Source organism: Cherax quadricarinatus, chromosome 78 (genome assembly GCF_038502225.1).
Source record: "Cherax quadricarinatus isolate ZL_2023a chromosome 78, ASM3850222v1, whole genome shotgun sequence".
NCBI classification, from domain to species: domain Eukaryota; kingdom Metazoa; phylum Arthropoda; class Malacostraca; order Decapoda; family Parastacidae; genus Cherax; species Cherax quadricarinatus.
This window is the reverse complement of record NC_091369.1, coordinates 16492610-16516508: the sequence shown is the minus strand read 5'-3', so window position 1 is coordinate 16516508 and position 23899 is coordinate 16492610. Positions and strand designations below refer to the sequence as shown.

General features: G+C 41.7%; 1 protein-coding gene across 1 annotated transcript in view; it reads left to right on the top strand.

The window, feature by feature from the left end:
- LOC128701631 (neural cell adhesion molecule 2-like) overlaps positions 1 to 23899 on the top strand; it is a 431261-nt gene that overhangs the window by 157595 nt on the left and 249767 nt on the right. Inside the window, exons 2-3 of the mRNA XM_070101740.1 lie at positions 7360 to 7495; positions 14349 to 14554. Coding sequence (XP_069957841.1) covers positions 7360 to 7495; positions 14349 to 14554 — 342 coding nt within the window. The remainder of the gene's footprint in view (positions 1 to 7359; positions 7496 to 14348; positions 14555 to 23899) is intronic.

Below are 23899 nucleotides of genomic sequence, written 5' to 3'. Positions count from 1 at the left end.
CGATTGGGAGAACTTGGACCCACATGGGGGCCAAGATACATGGAGGGCTAAGATGATGGAGGTGGTACTGGAAAACTTCATGTGCCAACACGTAAGGGACACTACAAGAGAGAGAGGAGAGGATGAACCAGCAAGGCTGGACTTAGTATTCACCTTGAGTAGTGCAGATATCGAGGACATCACATATAAAAGACCCCTTGGGGCCAGTGACCATGTGGTTTTAAGCTTCGAGTACACAGTAGAGCTACAAGTGGAGGGAGAAGCAGGAAGGCCAGGACGAATGAAGCCAAACAACAAGAAAGGGGACTACATAGGAATGAGGAACTTCCTGAACGGGGTTCAGTGGGACAGAGAACTGGCAGGGAAGCCAGTTAATGAGATGATGGAATATTTAGCAACAAAATGCAAGGAGGCTGAGGAGAGGTTTATACCCAAGGGTAACAGGAATAATGAAAAAGCCAGGATGAGCCCATGGTTTACCCAAAGGTGCAGGGAGGCAAAAACCAAGTGTGCTAGGGAATGGAAGAAATATAGAAGGCAAAGGACCCAGGAGAATAAGGAGAGCAGTCGTAGAGCCAGAAACGAATATGCACAGATAAGAAGGGAGGCCCAAAGACAATATGAAAACGACATAGCAGCGAAAGCCAAATCTGACCCGAAACTGTTGTACAGCCACATCAGGAGGAAAACAACAGTCAAGGACCAGGTAATCAGGCTAAGGAAGGAAGGAGGAGAGACAACAAGAAATGACCGTGAAGTATGTGAGGAACTCAACAAGAGATTCAAAGAAGTGTTCACAGAGGAGACAGAAGGGGCTCCAGAAAGACTGAGAGGTGGGGCACACCACCATGTGCTGGACACAGTGCACACAACAGAAGAAGAAGTGAAGAGGCTTCTGAGTGAGCTAGATACCTCAAAGGCAATGGGGCCAGATAACATCTCCCCATGGGTATTGAGAGAGGGAGCAGTGGCGCTATGTGTACCCCTAACAACAATATTCAATACATCTATCGAAACAGGGAGATTGCCTGAGGCATGGAAGACAGCAAATGTAGTCCCAATCTTTAAAAAAGGAGACAGACATGAAGCATTAAACTACAGACCAGTGTCACTGACATGTATAGTATGCAAAATCGCGGAGAAGATTATCAGGAGAAGAGTGGTGGAACACCTAGAAAGCAACGATCTCATCAACAGCAGCCAACATGGTTTCAGGGACGGGAAATCCTGTGTCACAAACCTACTGGAGTTCTATGATATGGTGACAGCAGTAAGACAAGAGAGAGAGGGGTGGGTGGATTGCATTTTCTTGGACTGCAAGAAGGCGTTTGACACAGTTCCACACAAGAGATTGGTGCAAAAACTGGAGGACCAAGCAGGGATAACAGGGAAGGCACTACAATGGATCAGGGAATACTTGTCAGGAAGACAGCAGCGAGTCATGGTACGTGGCGAGGTGTCAGAGTGGGCACCTGTGACCAGCGGGGTCCCACAGGGGACAGTCCTAGGACCAGTGCTGTTTCTGGTATTTGTGAACGACATGACGGAAGGAATAGACTCTAAGGTGTCCCTGTTTGCAGATGACGTGAAGTTGATGAGAAGAATTCACTCGATCGAAGACCAGGCAGAACTACAAAGGGGTCTGGACAGGCTGCAGACCTGGTCCAGCAATTGGCTCCTGGAGTTCAATCCCACCAAGTGCAAAGTCATGAAGATTGGGGAAGGGCAAAGAAGACCGCAGACGGAGTACAGTCTAGGGGCCAGAGACTACAAACCTCACTCAAGGAAAAAGATCTTGGGGTGAGTATAACACCAGGCACATCTCCTGAAGCGCACATCAACCAAATAACTGCTGCAGCATATGGGCGCCTAGCAAACCTCAGAACAGCATTCCGACATCTTAATAAGGAATCATTCAGGACCCTGTACACCGTGTACGTTAGGCCCATATTGGAGTATGCGGCACCAGTTTGGAACCCACACCTAGCCAAGCACGTAAAGAAACTAGAGAAAGTGCAAAGGTTTGCAACAAGACTAGTCCCAGAGCTAAGAGGTATGTCCTACGAGGAGAGGTTAAGGGAAATCAACCTGACGACACTGGAGGACAGGAGAGATAGGGGGGACATGATAACGACATACAAAATACTGAGAGGAATTGACAAGGTGGACAAAGACAGGATGTTCCAGAGATTGGACACAGTAACAAGGGGACACAGTTGGAAGCTGAAGACACAGATGAATCATAGGGATATTAGGAAGTATTTATTCAGCCACAGAGTAGTCAGCAAGTGGAATAGTTTGGGAAGCGATGTAGTGGAGGCAGGATCCATACATAGCTTTAAGCAGAGGTATGATAAAGTTCACGGCTCAGGGAAAGTGACCTAGTAGCGATCAGTGAAGAGGCGGGGCCAGGAGCTCGGACTCGACCCCCGCAACCTCAACTAGGTGAGTACAACTAGGTGAGTACACACACGCGCACAAACACACACACACACATGTATATATATGTATATATATATATATATATATATATATATATATATATATATATATATATATATATATATATATATATATATATATATATATATATATATATATATATATATACATATATATATATATATATATATATATATATATATATATATATATATATATATATATATATATATATATATATATATAACACACATATACACAAGCGAAGTACACATTTTGTGTTAACTGACATATGGAACCAAAAAAAAATAATAGGACACCAGAGAATAGGACGAAAATTCAGGGAAACTGAGGAGACTGGTCTGGAAAAATAGAATGGATAGAAGAGCTAAGGAGAGGGATGGAAGAAAGGCAAAGGAACATAGAAGAGCTTACCCATAAAACTGAGGAAAGTATGGCTGCAGAGAGTAAGAATTTGGATCTGCAGGCAGAAGCTGCAGAGGTCAGGGTACAGAGACTAGAAGACTAACCAAGAAACTTGAAGCAGGATGTAAAGCCAATGAACAGAAGGAGTTTGGGATCAGGAGCAGGTATATCATTATCCAATGAGGGGACCGATGTAAAGGTCCCCTCCAGGAAATGTCAAGGAAAGAATGTGGCATACCATTGGGCACAGAGACAACAGTGAGGGGATTGTAGGTAGGGATGGTGATAAGTCCCCTGCAGAAGCGATATAAGGGCTCTGAGAGTTCCAGGACATGATAAAGGAAGCAGTAATGGTGATGGTTAATTCAGGTCCTGGAATGCAGAGGGAGAAGCAATGGGAAGAGGGTAAGGAGAGGTCAGTTTCTTCCATGGGCTTCAGGAGCCAAAGAGAGGACACATAAAAGACGACAGGTAGAGATAAAAGAGACTGAACATATCTTCAAACAAACAAGAGAGGAGGTCATGACGGAGCTAATATATTTTGGGGGATTCTCGAGGAGAAAAATCGACCAGTCAAACCGATTTTCAGGACAGAAACAGTGCAAAACAGGATCCTGCAGCAGAAACCATGGATAAAGGAAACAATATACAAGTGGGAATGCCACAACTGATACAGAATGACAGAAACTGTGAAAGAGGATACAAAGATGCAAGGGGTAAGAAACAGAGACGATTCTAGACACCAAAATAATACCCCAAAAGAATCCACACTCTGTACCAACAGACCCCAACCCCCAGCACAAACCCCACCTACACAGCAGCCTCCCCTAGTAAAATGCCATTTCTGTCACTTCCCCAGCCATCACAAACACTCCAGAATACAGTTCTGGAAAAGAAACTGAAAGTATATACTACACAAACACAGATGGAATAATGGATAAGTGTGAGGAATAGGATGAAAGAACCATGGAAACATCCACAGACATCATAGCACTTACGAAAATCAAGCTCACGGGAATGATAATATGTGCGCTCTTTCCAACCGGATATCAGATCATGAGGAAAGATAAAGACAGAACAGAAAGGAAGGAGGAGTTGCATTGTTCATCCAAAATCAGTGGAGTTTTGAGGAGCTGGAAGGAGGGAACAGAGGGGAAGCAAGGATCAACATAGTAATAACACTTCAGACTGGGCGTCCCAAGAATGTGATTGCAGTGATGTACAATCTGACACTGAATAGCAGGAGGCCAAGACGAGTACGATGAGAGCAACAGAGCAATGATTGATACACTGGTTGAGGTTGCCAGAAGGGCACACAAGGGCAGGGCAAAGTTACTAATTGTGGGTGACTTCAGTTACAAGGAAATTGGAAAACCTGGAGCCATACGGAGTACCAGAAATGTGGTACTGGAAACCCTCATGCATCAACATGTTAGGGACACTACCAGAGAGAGAGGAGAGGATGCACCAGCAACGTTAGACCTCATATTCACCTTCAGTTGTTAAGACATTGGGGACATCTCATACGAAAGGCCCCTCAGAGATAGAGAACAAGTGGTCCTGAGCTCTGAATACATTGTATAGCTATAAGTGGAGAGGGAAGCAACATGAGTAGGAAGCATAAGCCAAACTACACAGGTATGAGGAATTTCCTACATAAGGTTCAGTGGGAAAGAGAACTTGAGGAAAAAAACATTAAATGAAATGATGGAATACGTGACCACAAAATGCAAGGTGAAGACGAGATATCCAAGAGCAACAGAAACAACGGGAAGACCAGAACGAGACCAAACACCTATCCAAACACGCCAGGAAATTAGAGAAAGTGCAAAGATTTGTAACGAGACTAGTCCCGGAGCCTTGCCTTAAGGGGCATGTCATACGAGGAGAGGTTAAGGGAAATCGACCTGATGACACTGGAGGACAGGAGAGTTAGGGGGGATATGATAACGATATATAAAATACTAAGAGGAATCGACAAGGTGGACTGAGATAGGATGTTCCAGAAATGGGACAAAGCAACAAGGGATCACAATTAGAAGTTACTGAGTCAATTGAGTCACAGGGATATTAAGAAGTACCTCTTCATTCATAAATTTGTCAGGAAGTGGAATAGTTTGGAAAGTGATGTAGTGGAGGCAGGTTCCTTACATAGCTTTACGAAAAGGTATGATAAAGCTATTGGAGCAGAGAGTGACCTAGTAGCGACCAGTGAAGAGGCGGGGTCAGGCTCTATTTCTCGACCCCTGCAACCGCAATTAGGTGAGTATACACACACACGCGCGCGCGCTCACAAGCCCGCCGACACAAACGCACACCCTCAAGCACCCCCCTCCCCACACACACAAACACACACACACACACACACACACACACACACACACACACACACACACACACACACACACACACTCACGCAGTTGCAGATGAAATTATAGAACCCCTTTGTTGAAAAGTGACGAGATGCAGAGAACTTCCTATTCAGAAGAGATTTGGAAAAAGCAAAGACAGTAAGAGTGCTATGTTCAACCAGAGATGCAGAGAGGAAAGAAAGAGAATCACAAATGCGTGAAAAGACTGTAGAAAGCAAAGGACATACGACAACAAAGAAGATAGCCATTTCGCCAGAAACAAATAATGGAAGGTGATGTAAAAAGCTGAGTTACAATTTGAGAATGACATAAAGCAGGGTCCAAGTCTGAATCAAAACTTCTCCACAGTTACATCAGAAGAAAGTCAACAGTACAATACTAGGTAATTTGGCCGAAAAAGGAAGGAGAATTAGCGAAAAATAACAAGGAAGTCAAAGGAGCATTGATTATACGATTTAGTTAATTAAAGAGGTCTTTTCAGAGGAAACAAAGGCAAACACCAACAGGCCTAAGAAACAGGGTGAAATGACCGGCACTGAACACCATTCACACAACATGAGAGATAGAGAAACTTTCGATATACCTTGTTCCATGAAAGGCGATTGGACATTACAAAGTGTCACTTCTGATTCGGCGAGAGGGAGCAGAAGCAATGTCTCAACCTACGAAAAGTCACTGGATATGTCACAGTTTCCAGAGACCTGGAAGACAGCAAATGTAGTACCTATACTCAAGAAAGGAGTCAAGAAGCATTGAACTATAAACAAATTTTTGTGACATGCATACCGTGCAAGATAATGGAGAAGGTTATCAGAGGGAGAGTGTGAGAACACTTGGAGAGACGTGGTCTCATAAATATTAACTATCATGGGTTAAGAGATGGCTTGTCTGGTGTTACCAAGACAATGTTACAGATCTGAGACAGGAAAGCGAGGGATGGGTGGATTTAATTTTATTTTATCCTACGCAAAGACATTTAATACTGTATCCCACAGGAGAATGGGGCCGAATATAAGAGGTAGGCTGGAATAACATTGAATATACAGTCTAGGATGTAAAAGTACATTAAGAAAAAGAAGTAAGGAGTAATTGTCAGAGAAGAGACATCAGATAGGTGAATGTAACTAGCAGGCTCTGCAAGGTTCCATATTAGGGCGAATAATAGAACCGGCACTGTTTTCTGTATACGTATACGAGAAGACGAAGGTGATTGAGTAAAAAATGTCCCTGTTCATAGACGTGAAACTCATGTGGAGAATACAAACAGGTGGAATTAAGGAAAGAAAGTTTTGAAAAATGGGCACAGCAAAAGAAAAAAAAATCATAAAGTACATGCTCTGGATGGGGGGAAGGATGTCAGGGTGAAAGACAAGGGCTGCGAATCTCGCTCAAGGAGGACCTGGGGGTGAATAGTATGCTGAGTATATCGCCTGAGGTGAATATCAACTGAATGGCTGCTGCAGCAAATGCGCGTCTGGCAAATCTAAGACTACCTTTCGGAAACTTAAGCAAGGCATCATAAACGACGCTGTATACGGCATATACCAGGCCCATATTGGAGTATGTAGTACTAGTATGGAACCCACACCTGGTCAAGCACATTAAGAAACTGGACAGACGTTTGCAACGAGACTAGTCCCGTAGCTAACGAGCATCTCCTATAAAGAGAGAAAAAAAGACTACTGGTGATGCAATAACAATTTACAAAATACTCAGAGGAATTAACTGAGTGGACAAAGACAAATTTTCGATATTTGGGAAGTAGAAACACGAGGGTACATATGAAAGTTGAAAACACAGATGAATTACAAGGATGTTAAGAGGTATTTCTTCAGTCTTAGAGTAGTTAGGAAGTAGAACAACTTGGACAGTGGAATAGTAGAGGCATGATCAATACATAACTTTAAGGAGAGGTAAGGTAAGGCTCTTGATGACCGCAGAGAGTGAATCCATAAGCGTTCATCGCTTAGGCGGATGTAGGAGTTGCAACCACATATAGGTGAGTACACACACACACACACACACACACACACACACATAGCAACCATCAAAATAATGCAATAACATCTAAGTAAACATGCAATAGATTAAAAAATTTTCTTTTTCTGTCACCTTTCAGCTGGGCCGCTATTCATTGCTGACGTGGTTCAGGGAGGTCGAGCGGAGATGCCGTGCGACGTGGCCACAGCACAAGCTAGCGACCGTGTTGTTCTCGTACTCTGGTACAAGGACGGCCTCGGGGCTCCTATTTACAGGTACATGGCAACTTCTTGAAATTAGGCTCCGGTAACAATGGATTAAGTTCGTAAACACACAAGTTGAACAACGAACTTTTAATCCAACAACGTTTCGCTCTGCGTAGAGCGAAAACTTGTCACAATAAAAGCCTGTTTTGTAACTTGTCATTGTCCTCACACATGTTAGCAGTCAGCTTTTTGGCCCAGTAAATCAGCTTCGTGAGTTGAGATCAATGAATTAGAAAAAGCGTTACAGCTATTTCCTCTTTTAACTGCTTAATACAAAATATTTTACGCTCAATGATAATCCACACGAATATAGATTCTCAGAAGAGGATCGCAGAAGGGGATCGAGGTTTACAGACCAGTCAATCTTATGGGTTTCTGTCTCCATGTGAGTTATTATCGAGCATTGACAAGAGTTCATTATATTTTATTCATAATATCTCATCATCATTATCAAAGCGCTGTCGTCATTACATATCATGAACTATCTTTAGACCTTTCTATTATCTACAGTTAGAGTTGCTGCTCCCATAACTAATTTACCCACAATTTCACAATGACAATATAAAAAATATAATTCCAATCGCATTAGTTGCTCTCCAAGCCATGTCCATAATTCATTACGATTAATAGGCTTTAATCAAGGCCAAACCATGACAAATTATGAAATCTGTCCGGTTTTATGCCCGAAAAAAAAAAATCTCTGCGATATGTTAAAAGCCCGAGTTGGCTACACATATCTTGCCACGTTGACGATGGTATGAAAGGTCTGTTTACTAATTGGCCCCCCTAAATCTATGTACGTCGTTCCTACCAAGATTTCGTGGCTGCGCGAATGTTTACATCAAACCATACCCCCGGCCGGGATTGAACCCGCGGTCATAGAGTCTCAAAACTAGCTAGCTGGTCTAGTGGCTAACGCGACGGGCTGGAGTTTTGAGACTCTATGACCGCGGGTTCAATCCCGGCCGGGGGTATGGTTTATTTGCAATCGTGTCATTACGATTTCTTGAGTCATGTTTACATCAAGTACCAACTAACCCACAAAAATAAAAACAAAAACTAGACTGCGCTTTGCTCCTTCATGGACAATGAAAAAGTCATCTTGCTGCCATTTCTTATGTATTGATTATTTTGAAATTGTTCATTCATTGTATTTCCACTTATTCCTCGTCATTAATATTGTATTACTAGAAGAAGTTAGTAAAAGATACCGAGGATGAACTAGGCAAAGTGTCCGTCTAGCCAATAGTGGACGTACGATCCAGCTTCCACCACTCAGTGCGCTTAATGAACTAGATGTTTCTAGCATTTCACAAAATTAAATAAACCATAACACGGGCGGGGTTAGAACCTACGATCAGTCTCAAAGCTCCAGACTCTCTGATCGCGGGTTCTAACCCCACCCGTGGTATGGTTTGCAATCGTGTGATTACGACTTCGTGATTCATAAAATTTAATAATAGTCATAGTAGTTGTAGTAGTAGTAGTAGTAGTAGTAGTAGTAGTAGTAGTAGTAATAATAATAATAATAATAATAATAATAATAATAATAATAATAATAGGTATTTCTCTCGGTGCGCGATCCGAAAAAGTTATCACTGAATTCTATAAGCTCTACCTCAATGATAAAGGAATATTGGAGGTTGGTCATTAAATTTCTGTACAACAAAATATAAAAATATGTATATGTATATGTTTAAGTTTGTGTGTACGAATTTCTTTACGTACGTGTACTTTCATATGTATACAGAACATGTGTGCATGTTTTGTGTGCGTATGTATGCATATATTTGTTTATTTACATATGTAATATGTATGAGTACATGTAAGTATATATTCATGTGTATATGTATGTGTATGTATATGAGATGATCTATTTATGCACATGGATACGTTTACATGTACATACACGTTTGGTTAGTTACATGTATTTATGTATGTATTGTTTGTAGAGATGATTTTTTTTAATATACGCAAGTTTATGTATACATATATAACATGTATGTATGTGTCCATAACTACCAACACCATCATTACTACCAATACCACCATTACTACCAACATCACCGTTACTATCAACACCACCATTAATACCAACACCACCAGTACTACCAACACCACCGTTACTACCAATACCACCGTTACTATCAACACCACCATTAATACCAACACCACCAGTACTACCAACACCGCCGTTACTATCAACACCACCATTACTACCATCATCTCCGTTACTATCAACACCACCGTTACTACCACCACCATTACCATTACTACCACCATTAACACCACCACCACCATCTCCCCTCAGTGGTAGCTCACTCAGCTCCCAGTCAAGTGAACATGGATCAACTCCTGTTTTGTTTTTTTCAAGGGCAAACCTTATCAGCAAGTCTCTTACACCTGCTGCCCTTTTCACCCAGCAGTAAACAAGAAAAATAACTTAAAACAAAGACTCCAAATGAAATAAGTTGCAGTGCTTGGCATACATAAGATATTCTGGGATAATATCCATCAGGGTTATTAATCAGATTAGTCTTCTACTTTTATTTTCTATATGGGATCACATGATGCCATCGCCCGGCAGTGTACGCCTGCAATATTCTATATGAGTTAAATGATGGGAACACCCACAGTTTGCTGGTTACCTGTTCTGTATCATAATTAAATGGTGGTAATACACGCAGTTTGTTTCAACTGTTTATTTATCGTACCATTTAATTTGTCATTGAGTTTGATTATTTTCGCCGTTGTCACACTAGTTATCATCACCGTTGTCATACTGTTTGATTATCCTTGTTGTTGTCATATTATTTTTCGTTGTCATAATGCTATCTTTGTCACTGTCATACTGTTTGATTATCCTCGTTGTTGTCATACTGTTTTTCATTGTCATACTGTTATCATTGTCACTGTCATAGTTTTTCATTAACTTTCTCATTGTCTTTCAGTTATCATTGTTTGATTATCTTTGATACTGTCATACTATTTAATTATCCTTCTCATTGTCTTTCTGTTATCTTTGACACTGTCATACTGTTATCTTTGACATTGTCATACTGTTACCTTCGTCATTGTCTTGAGATTTTATTTGTCATTGTCTTACTGCTATCTTTGTCATTGTCATAGGGTTTGGTAATCTCTGACATTGTCGTACTGACAGACTATCTTCGTTACTTTCATTACACTATCTATAACACTTTTGGTATATGAGTCACCTGCACTTATTCCTGTAAAATTCATTATACTGCAGCTTTATAACTGTAGTGTAAGCACGCCTATGGCAAGACGGTGATGGCGTGAATGATGATGAAAGTTTTTCTTTCTCGAGCCACCCTGCCTTGGTGGGAATCGGCCGATGTGTTAATAAATAAAAATAATAATAATAATAATAATAATAATAATAATAATAATAATAATAATAATAATAATAATAATAATAATAATAATAATAATGACAATATTATCTATTAACAAAAATGACATGGGGGTAGAATTAAGTATTAGATGCTGTAATCTCTTAGGGAAAGAGTATTGAAACCGATGGAGAATTTATTCATTATATTAAAGAAATGGTAATAGAGGGCTGGCAGGAGGCAAACGTAACTCCTTCGTTAATGATACAAGAGACGAGAATTATAGAGGAATAAGTGCAGATGAATCACATATCAAAAGTTCTATAGATAGTGTGATGAAAATAACGAAGATTGACTGTCAGTATGACGATGTCAGAGATAACCAAACCCTATGACACTGACAAAGATAACAGTAAGACAATGACAAATATAACATCAGGAAAATGACAAAGATAACAGTATGACAGTGTCAAAGATAACAGTATGATAGCGTCAAAGATAACAGAAGTAAAATGAGAAAAATAACAGAAAGACAATGAGAAAGATAATCAAACAGCATGATAGTATCAAAGATAATCAAACAATGATAACTTTAATTCACTGACAAAGTTAATGGAACACTATGACAGTGACAAAGATAACATTATGACAATGAAAAATAATATGACAACAACAAGGATAATCAAACAGTATGACAACGGTGATGATAACTAGTGTGACAACGGCGAAGATAATCAAACTCAATGACAAATTAAATGGTACGATAAATAAACAGTTGAAACAAACTGCGTGTATTACCACCATTTAATTATGATACAGAACAGGTAACCAGCAAACTGTGGGTGTTCCCATCATTTAACTCATATAGAATATTGCAGGCGTACACTGCCGGGCGATGGCATCATGTGATCCCATATAGAAAATAAAAGTAGAAGACCAATCTGATTAATAACCCTGATGGATATTATCCCAGAATATCTTATGTATGCCAAGCACTGGAACTTATTTCATTTGGAGTCTTTGTTTTAAGTTATTTTTCCTGTTTACTGCTGGGTGAAAAGGGCAGCAGGTGTAAAGGACTTGCTGATAGGCTTTGCCCTGGAAAAAAAAAGAGTTGACCCAACTTCACTTGATTGGGAGTTGAGCGCGCTACCCCTGTGCTACCATTGTGCTACCATTGGATTACCATCGTTCTACCACTACGCTACAACTACGCTACCACTGTGGTATCATTGCTCTGCCACTGCGCTACCGCCGTGTTATATCATTACAATGGTGCTGTCAGTGGTGACTGGATGACAGCAATGGTGCTGTCATCCAGTCACCACTGCTCTACCACCCTTCAACACCTGTGCTGCTGTTGCAACCATTGTGCTGTCACCACATTTCCACCTCGCTACCACCGCGCTTCCACCGTCTTGTCACTGCGAGTGTTCCCACCTCACGACACGGAAAAAGAACAGCGTAGTTGCACACAACACTGGTAATATATTACGTAACTTTAATAGGTAAGACACATGTGCAACAGTTGACTGCCTTTATTGCGGAAATATTTCACCTGTACTGCAGGATTCTTTACCTACATTCAGAGGCGAGTAAATATTAGAGGCAACAGAACCACTGGAGAAGAAAAGATGAGGTGGACAGTCGCTCCATCAGTTGGTCGATCACACTGAGCGAGGCTATGGAACTGAGCGCTTCTCAAGGCAGAGGACTGACCACCTTAAAATTACTTTCTTAAAAGTTGAAGGACTGATCACCTCATCTTTATCTCTCCAGTACTTCTTGTGTCTGCAGTAATAGACATATGTGTATTTGAATGAGGAAGCCTGTACATACGAGAGGTTTCGGTAAAGATGCATAATGTTCCATATGTCTCTAACTCATCTTTCTTTCGGTAATGTTATTTTATTAAAATATTGCATGTTTCCCACCAAGGCAGGGAGGCCCGAAAAAAAGAAAAACTTTCATCATTCACTCCATCACTGTCTTGCCAGATGCATGCTTATAACAGCTATAAAACTGCAACATTAACGCCCCTCCTTCAGAGTGCAGACACTGTACTTCCGTTCTCCAGAAGACAAGTTCGGTCTGCCGGTTGCCCTGAAACCCTTCATAAATGTTATCCTGCTCACACTCCAACAGAACGACAAGTCCTAAAAAAAAATTTGTTTCCACTCGCTCTTATCTAACATGCTCGTGCATGTTTGCTGGAAGTCCAAACCACTCACACACAAAACCTCCTTTGCCCCCTCCCTCCAACCTTTCCTAGGCCGGCCGACCCCTACCCAGCCTTCCTTTGCCTACAGATTAATATACTCTCCAAGGCACTCTGTTTCGTTTCAGCAGCGCTAAATGTGCAAACCTCCTCAACAACCCTTCCTCAGCCTCTGGGTAATAGTTTTAGTAGCCCCACACCTCTTCCTAATTTCCAAACTATGGATTCTCTGCATTATATTCACACCACACATTGCCCTCACACACAACATCGCCACTGGCTCAAGCCTTCTCCTTGTTGCAGCATTCACTACCCATTCTTCACACCCATATAAGAGCGTTGGTACCACTTTAGTCTTATACATTCCCCTCTTTGCTTCCTTGGATAAAGTTCTTTGTCTCCACACACTCTTCAGTGCAATACTCACCTTTTTCCCCTCATCAGTTCTATGATTCATCTCATCTTTCATAGACCCATCTGCTGACACGTCCACTCCCAAATATCTGAATACATTCACCTCCCCCATACTCTCTCCAATCTGATATCCAATCTTTCGTTCCCCAATTTTTTTGTTATCCTCATCACCTTACTCTTTCCTATATTCACTTTTAATTTCTCTCTTTTACATACCCTACCAAACTCATCCACCAACCTCTGCAACTTCTCTTCAGAAACTCCCAAAAGCACAGCGACATCAGCAAAAAGCAGCAGTGATAACTCCCACTCTGTGTTAGTACCTTTATCTTTTAACCCCACACCTCTTGCCAACACCCGAGCATTCATTTCTCTTACAACCCCATCAATAAATATATTGAATAACCAAGGTGACATCACACATCCTTCTATAGGGCCTACTTTTACTGAGAAACAATCTCACTCTCTCATACATACTCTAACCTGAACCTCACTATCCTCGTAAAAACTCTTCACTGCTTTCAGTAACTTACTTTCAATTCCATACATTTGTAGCATCTGCCACATTGCCCCCCTATCCACCCTGTCATACGCCTTTTCGTGATCCATAAATGTCACAAAAACCTCTTTCCCCTTATATAAATACTGTTCACCTATATGTTTCACTGCTATCCTGTTCTCCGTCTTACTCTTAATTCTTTCAATAATAACTCTACCATACACTTTACGAGGTGTACTCAACAGGCTTTTTCTCCTACAATTTCTACACTCTCTTTTCTCCCCTTATGCCTTTATACAAAGAACCCTTTCAGTAATGTATGCCATTAATATCATGCTACATCTTTAATTAATTCTGTTTCTTATTCTCTGGCAGTTACGACTCCCGCAAACACAGTCTGGACGCCAGGAACTGGGCAGACGATAAAACCTTAGGAGGTCGAAGTCACTTCTACCTGCAGTCGTCTCCAGCTTCGCTGATCGTGGACGACGTGCGGCCGAGCGACGAGGGTCTGTACCGCTGCCGCGTCGACTTCAAGAAAAGCCCCACCAGGAACGCACGGACTAACCTCACAGTCATCAGTGAGTTGCATTCTGGTTCCTCGTAGTGTAAAAGGCAGTGCTGGGGATTCATGATTTTTCCTGATGAACGTTAAAGTGACCTGGAAACTTTGTATTATTTTTCTCAGTGAATCGATGACATATCGATATATAATTTTTTTATAAAGAGCTTATAATTCCTAAGAGAGAGAGAGAGAGAGAGAGAGAGAGAGAGAGAGAGAGAGAGAGAGAGAGAGAGAGAGAGAGACAGACAGACAGACAGACAGACAGACAGACAGAGAGAGAGACAGAGAGACAGAGACAGAGAGAGTTTATAAGATGAACACACACACACACACACACACACATGATCTAGAGGTGATTGTAATGCCGAGCACATCTCCTGAGGCGCACATCAACTGCTGCAGCATATTGGTGCCAGGCAATCCTATGAATAGAGTTTTGACACCACAATAAGGAATCGTCCAAGACTCTGTACACCGTGTACGTCAAGTCAGTACTGGAGTATGCATCACCAGTATGTAACCTGCACCTGGTCAAGAAAATTTAGAAATTAAAGAAGGTGCAACGGTTTTCAACAAGACTAGCCCCGGAGCTAAGGGGTATGTCCGACGAGGAGAGATTAAGGGAAATCAACTTGACGACACTGGAAGACAGGAGAGACAGGGAGAATATGATAAGGACATATAAAATACTGAGAGGAAACGACAGGGTGGACAGAGACAGGATGTTCCAGAGATGGGACACAGCCACAAGGGGTCACAGTTGGAAGTATTTCTTCACTCACAAAGTTCTCAGGAAGTGGAATAGTCTGGGAAGTGATGCAGTGGAAGCAGGATCCATACATAGCTTTAAGAAGAGGTATGATAAAGCGCATAGAGCAGGAAGAGTGACCCAGTAGCGACCAATGAAGAGGCGGGGCCAGGAGCTGTGACTCCATCCCTGCAATCACAACTAGGTGAGTACACACACTCACACACGATACACACACAAACACACATGCACGCACACACACACACACACACACACACATACACACACACACACACACACACAGACACACACACACACACACACACACACACACACACACACACACACATACACACACACACACACACGCACATACACACACACACACACACACAACACACACACACACACGCACACACAGCACACACACACACACACACACACACACACACACACAACACACACACAACACACACACAACACACACATAACACACACACACACACACAACACACACACACACACAACACACACATGCAACATACACACACATCACACACACACACACACACACACACACATTGCCAGACTCACACATACACTCCCCCCCCTCCCCCAACGACATTTCACTCCTTCACCTGATCCCTCCCCTCCCTCTTTTACCCTCCCCCTCCCCACCTCTCCCTCCTCCCCCCCCTCTCCCACTCACCCACTTGCTTCTCCGTCCTTCCCCCCCCTCCCCATTACTCTCCCACATAGCCACAGTTCCTCCTCTACCTCCCCCCCCCACACTCTGACATACACAATACTAACCTAACATACAGAATTACATAGGTTTCCCACTCTGAGGCAATCAGGATAAAACAAAAATGGGTTGCCAGAGAGCAACAAGAAAAACCAAGGGACAGGAGGAGGAAACTGCAAAGGAAGATTGGGCAGCAGAGCTCACGAAAAGGGAACATGAATGGGAAAAGAAACTAGAAGAACTTAGCATGAGAATGGAAGGAAGGATAGACATGGAAAGCAGGAAGTGGGAGGTGCAAGTCAAAGCAGCAGAGGCCAGGATACAGAGTTTAGAAGAGGAACTGAAAAATCTGAAACAGCCTAAAGAACTAAAAGAACATTTTGGAATTGACAACAGAGACTGCTACCTCAGTCACAAATAAGGGGACTGTAGGGAAAGAAGGAGCAAAACTGCATGTAGAAGCTCAATCAGTGGAGACTGTAGTAAATGAAAGAGCTAAGCTATATGTGGAGGCCCTAACAGACCACAGCAGAGCCCAGGGAAAGCCGAGAAGGGAAAATGACAGGCCACTGAGCCCAAGTACATTAGCTAGTGAAACTGAAGAAAGGAAAGCTGAAATGGAGGAATTCAAATTGAATGAGGGGATACACAGGGATATGCAGTGGGAGAATGAAAGGGTGAGGTCAGTCTTTGTGTATGGGCTCCAGGAAGTTGAAGGGGAAACATATGAAGCAAGAAAACAAGGGGAAAAAAGCAATTGAAAGCATCATGAAAGCAATAGGAGAAGACGACATGACCCAGCTGGAAAATTTTCGGAGAATAGGGGGGTTTGTAAAAAAAAGAACCCGGCCAGTGAAAGTGACCTTCAAGGCAGAATCGACTCGGAACAGGATCCTGCAGGAGAAAGCACGATTAAGGGACATGCCGGCACACAGGAAGGTGTATCTCGACTGCGACAGAACACAAGCAGAAAGGCAGAAACTGAGAGAGATGGTACAAAGGCAAAAGGTAGAAAGAGAGGGGATGGAGAAGACAGACAGGAGATCCCAGACACAGGAAGATCAAATACAGCCTCCCTCACAACTTCCTCTAGAAGCCTCCCAACCAGGTCAACCCCAGTGCAACCAAACACTCTAAACCAAAACACCCATGCCACATCCAATGCCCCCACCCACTGCATTACAAACTCCACTCCCACAGCAACCACCCATAGTTCCTTATCAGGTCTCCCACTTCCCCAACCCCAGTACACCTACCAGACCACAATCTTAGAAAAGAAGTTGAAGGTGTGGTATACAAATGCAGATGGAATAACAAATAATTATGAGGAGTGGCACAAAAGAATCAAGGAGACATCCCCAGGCATAATAGCATTCACAGAAACAAAACTCACCAGAATAATAACAGATTCAATCTTTCCATCCGGATATCAAATCCTCAGGAAAGACAGAGGGAGGAGAGGGGGAGGAGAAGTTGCACTGCTCATTAAAAACCAGTGGGGGTTTGAGAAAATGGAAGGAATGGACCGCACGGGCGAAAGGGACTACTTAGTAGGAACAATTCAGTCTGAGGGACATAAGGTGATAATTGCAGTAAGGCCAAGAGAAGAATATGATGAGAGCAACAGAGCAATGGTTGACACACTAGCCGAGGTGGCCAGGAGAGCACACATGGGGGGAGCAAAGTTACTAGTTATGGGTGATTTCAATCACAAGGAGATTGACTGGGAAAACCTGGAGCCCCATGGGGGTCCCGAAACATGGAGAGCCAAGATGATGGATGTGGTACTGGAAAACCTCATGCATCAACATGTTAGAGACACTACCAGAGAGAGAGGAGAGGATGAACCAGCAAGACTGGACCTTGTATTCACCTTGAGTAGTTCTGACATCGAGGATATCATGTATGAAAGGCCCCTGGGAGCTAGTGATCATGTGGTTCTGTGCTTCGACTACATAGCTGAGCTCCAAGTGGAGAGAGCAGCAGGAATAGGGTGGGAAAAACCAAACTACAAAAGGGGGAACTACTCAGGCTTGAGGAACTTCTTTCAAGACATTCAGTGGGAGAGGGAACTGACAGGAAAACCAGTATAAGAAATGATGGACTACGTCGCAACAAAATGCAAGGAGGCAGAAGAGAGGTTTGTTCCCAAGGGAAACAGAAATAATGGGAAGAACAGAACGAGTCCTTGGTTCACCCAAAGGTGTAGGGAGGCAAAAACTAGGTGTACTAGAGAATGGAAAAGGTACAGAAGACAGAGAACTCAGGAAAATAAAGAGATTAGCTGAAGAGCCAGAAACGATTATGCAAAGATAAGAAGGGAGGCTAAGCGGCAATACGAAAATGACATAGCATCGAAAGTCAAGACTGGCCCGAAGCTGTTGTACAGCCACATCAGGAGGAAAACAACAGTCAAGAACCAGGTAATCAGACTGAGGAAGGGTGATGGGGAATTCACAAGAAACGACCGGGAGGTATGTCAGGAGCTCAACACGAGAATTAAAGAAGTATTTACAGTGGAAACCAGTAGGACTCCAGGAAATGAGAACAGGGGGGTGCACCAGCAAGTGCTGGATGAGGTACATATAACCAAGGAGGAGGTGAAGAAGCTGCTATGCGAACTTGACACCTCGAAGGCGGTGGGACCAGACAACATCTCTCCATGGGTCCTTAAAGAGGGAGCAGAGATATTGTGTGTACCATTAACAAAGATCTTCAACACATCATTTGAAACTGGGCAACTCCCCGAGGTATGGAAGATGGCAAATGTAGTCCCAATTTTTAAAAAGGGAAACATGAGGCACTAAACTACAGACCTGTATCACTAACGTGTATAGTATGCAAGGTCATGGAGAAGTTCATCAGGAGGAGAGTGGTGGAGCACCTGGAAAGAAACAAATGTACAATTGACAACCAGCATGGTTTCAGGGAGGGAAAATCCTGTGTCACAAACCTACTAGAGGTTTATGACAAGGTGACAGAAGTAAGACAAGAGAGAGAGGGGTGGATCGACTGCATTTTTTTGGACTGCAAGAAGGCCTTCGACACAGTTCCTCACAAGAGGTTACTGCAAAAGCTAGAGGATCAGGCACACATAACAGGAAAGACACTGCAGTGGATCAGAGAATACCTGACAGGGAGGCAACAACGAGTCATGGTACGTGACGAGGTGTCAGAGTGGGTGCCTGTGACAAGCGGGGTTCCACAGGGGTCAGTCCTAGGACCTGTGCTGTTCTTGGTATATGTGAATGACATAACTTAAGGGATAGACTCAGAAGTGTCCTTATTTGCGGATGATGTGAAGTTAATGAGAAGAGTCAAATCGGATGAGGATCAGGCAGGACTACAAAGAGACCTGGACAGGCTACAAGCCTGGTCCAGCAACTGGCTCCTTGAGTTTAACCCTGCCAAATGCAAAGTCATAAAGATTTGGGAAGGGCAAAGAAGACCGCAGACACAATATAGTTTAGATGGCCAAAGACTGCAAACCTCACTCAAGGAAAAAGATCTGGGGGTGAGTATAACACCGAGCATATCTCCTGAGGCGCACATCAGTCAGATAACTGCTGCAGCATACGGGCGCCTGGCAAACCTACGGATAGCGTTCCGATTCCTCAGTAAGGATTCGTTCAAGACTCTGTATACCATTTACGTCAGGCCCATACTGGAGTATGCAGCACCAGTTTGGAATCCACACCTAGTCAAGCACGTCAAGAAATTAGATAAAGTGCAAAGGTTTGCAACAGGACTAGTCCCAGAGCTACGGGGATTGTCCTACGAAGAAAGGTTGAGGGAAATCGGCCTGACGACACTGGAGGCCAGGAGGGTCAGGGGAGACATGATAACGACATATAAAATACTGCGCGGAATAGACGAGGTGGACAAAGACGGGATGTTCCAGAGATGGGACACAGACACAAGAGGTCACAATTGGAAGTTGAAGACTCAGGTGAATCAAAGGGATGTTAGAAAGTATTTCTTCAGTCATAGAGTAGTCAAGCCGTGGAATAGCCTAGAAAGTGAAGTAGTGGAGGCGGGAACCATACATAGTTTTAAGGCGAGGTATGATAAAGCTCATGGAGCAGGGAGAGAGAGGACCTAGTAGCAATCAGTGAAGAGGCGGGGCCAGGACCTATGACTCGACCCCTGCAACCACAAATAGGTGAGTACAAATAGGTGAGTACAAATAGGTGAGTACACACACACACACACACACTCACACTCACAAAGTAGTCAGTAAGTGGAATAGTTTGGGAAGCCATGTAGTGGAGGCAGGATCCATACACAGCTTTAAGCAGAGGTATGATAAAGCTCACGGTTCAGGGACAGTGACCTAGTAACGATCAGTTAAGAGGCGGGGCCAGGAGCTCGGACTCGGCCCCTGCAACCTCAACTAGGGTACAACTAGGTGAGTACACACACACACACACACATACACACACACACACACACACACACACACACACACACACACACACACACTCACGCACACACACACACACACACACGCACGCACACACACACACACACACACACACACACACACACACACACACACACACACACACACACACACACACACACACACAAACTGACCTGACGACATTGGAGGACACGAGAGATTGGGGGGATAAGATAACTGCATATGAAATACTGAGAGGAATCGACAAGGTGGACAGAGACAGGATGTTCCAGAGATAGGACACTGCAACAAAGGGTCACAATTGAAAGTTGAAGACTCAGATGAGTCTAAGGGATGTTAGCAAGTATTTCTTCAGTCATAGAGTTTTCAGAAAGTGGAATAGTCTGTAAAGTGATGTAGAGGAGGCAGCATCCACACATAGCTTTAAAAAGAGGTATGATCAACCTCATGGAGCAGGGAGAGTGACCTAGTAGCTGCCAGTTAAAAGGCGCTGCCAGAAGCTGTGATTCAACAACTGCAGCCACAATTAGGTGAGTACACACGCACACACATACATCACAGACTTAAAAACCTGAGAAAGAATGAACATAGTTGGAACCAATACATAAATCTTCCCAACCCAGAAACTTACCTTCGATTCGGGCAAGTCAAAAAAAAAAAAATAGCAATGAAATGACAGAAAGAGAAAGAAACTATGAGAAAGGAGAAGTAGACAAAAGTACATTTAAAATATTAATCAAATGAAAAGGGCAATGCAAATTACAAAATTTCAAGGGCAACAAAGCGATTTCTGAAAAAATTAAGTACTCATTCTAGATACTAAATATGAAATTTCTGAGTATATTTTTAAGAACTAAATTTAATTCTTTCACAGTCAATATAACAACTAAAGACACACAAAAACTGTTTAAATGTTGACAAAATATGTGTAAAAAAAGTTAGCATTATACAATAAAGTTTCAGACTAGTGAATAATTATTAATAACTGGAAATAAATTGGCCTGTTGAAAAAAAATACTAAATATATATATCTCAAGATATGTGTTTAAAACCATAAAAACAGTGAAATTTATGCCATGAAGATAAAGTTTTGGACGCGTGAATAATTAAAATAATTGCAGTAAATAAAATGGTGTTGATCGCTTTTAAATTCGAAGTCTTCTAATTGAAAGACTTTGTCGCAATTTTTGGGGAAAATGCCACCAGAGACAATGAATAATTCATCAGGAGACCAATGCTTAATGCAAATTAATTTTGGTGGAATGAAAAAGAATCAACATGACTATATTTGCGGATATAAACAAATGGTACACAAAATAAGTAATTCAAATTTATGTAAAGTCTTACAAGAAAACTGATGCGACTGATTTAAGAAAACTGATGCGACTGATTTAAGAAAACTGATGCGACTGATTTAAGAAAACTGATGCGACTGATTTAAGAAAACTGATGCGACTGATTTAAGAAAACTGATGCGACTGATTTAAGAAAACTGATGCGACTGATTTAAGAAAACTGATGCGACTGATTTAAGAAAACTGATGCGACTGATTTAAGAAAACTGATGCGACTGATTTAAGAAAACTGATGCGACTGATTTAAGAAAACTGATGCGACTGATTTAAGAAAACTGATGCGACTGATTTAAGAAAACTGATGCGACTGATTTAAGAAAACTGATGCGACTGATTTAAGAAAACTGATGCGACTGATTTAAGAAAACTGATGCGACTGATTTAAGAAAACTGATGCGACTGATTTAAGAAAACTGATGCGACTGATTTAAGAAAACTGATGCGACTGATGTAGGCAGGTAAATGCGTTAAGTATTTATTTTAAAACAATAATGCCGGATGTGGAAAATATGGTACCATGCTTTTATTTACAATCTGTAAATCTTAAGTTTTACCTTCCAGGTGAAGGGTTAATAAGAATAGTTAATTAATGCATTAAAAAGGATTTTAACTTATATATGTTACTGTCTGTAAGATCACATTCTCAGTATTGTTATTGGCGAGATCACCTTCGTGACCCTTTTAATATTTGATGGTCTCCTGGAGAACCAGAGATAACATTGCAGTCTTCACTAATAACTTGATACACGAATTAATATATTAACTTTCTTGATACACGAATTAATATATTAACTTTCTTGATACACGAATTAATATATTAACTTTCTTGATACACGAATTAATATATTAACTTTCTTGATACACGAATTAATATATTAACTTTCTTGATACACGAATTAATATATTAACTTTCTTGATACACGAATTAATATATTAACTTTCTTGATACACGAATTAATATATTAACTTTCTTGATACACGAATTAATATATTAACATTCTTGATACACGAATTAACATATTAACTTTACAAACTAGATGCAACAGTCATTTTCGATGATTTGTAAGTTGTTTAATCATATTAGTTATGAAAATCTGAGAGGAAATCTTACAGGTATAAAATATTAACATTTTGCCAGTATGACTACATTAACATGGAAGCGATAAGCAGCGACTTCGTACGGCAGTCATCATTCATACCTGAGATACTTAACCTGTGTTAACTTCATACCTGGGATACTTAAGCTGTGTTAACTTCATACCTGGGATACTTAAGCTGTGTTAACTTCATACCTGGGATACTTAACCTGTGTTAACTTCATACCTGGGATACTTAAGCTGTGTTAACTTCATACCTGGGATACTTAACCTGTGTTAACTTCATACTTGGGATACTTAACCTGTATTAACTTCATACCTGGGATACTTAACCTGTGTTAACTTCATACTTGGAATACTTAACTTGTGTTAACTTCGTACCTGGGATACTTAACCTGTTAACTTCATACCTGGGATACTTAACCTTTGTTAAATTCATACTTGGGATACTTAACCTGTGTTAACTTTATACCTGAGATACTTAACCTGTGTTAACTTCATACCTGAGATACTTAGCCTGTGTTAACTTCATACCTGGGATACTTAACGTGTGTTAACTTCATACCTGGGATACTTAACCTGTGTTAACTTCATACTTGGGATACTTAACCTGTGTTAACTTCATACCTGGGATACTTAACCTGTGTTAACTTCATACCTGAGATACTTAACCTGTGTTAACTTCATACCTGGGATACTTAACCTGTGTTAACATCATACCTGGGATACTTAACCTGTGTTAACGTCATACCTGGGATACTTAACTTGTGTTAACTTCATACTTGGGATACTTAACCTGTGTTAACTTCATACCTGGGATACTTAACCTGTGTTAACTTCATACTTGGAATACTTAACTTGTGTTAACTTCATACATGGGATACTTAACCTGTTAACTTCATACCTGGGATACTTAACCTGTGTTAACTTCATACTTGGGATACTTAACCTGTGTTAACTTCATACCTGGGATACTTAACCTGTGTTAACGTC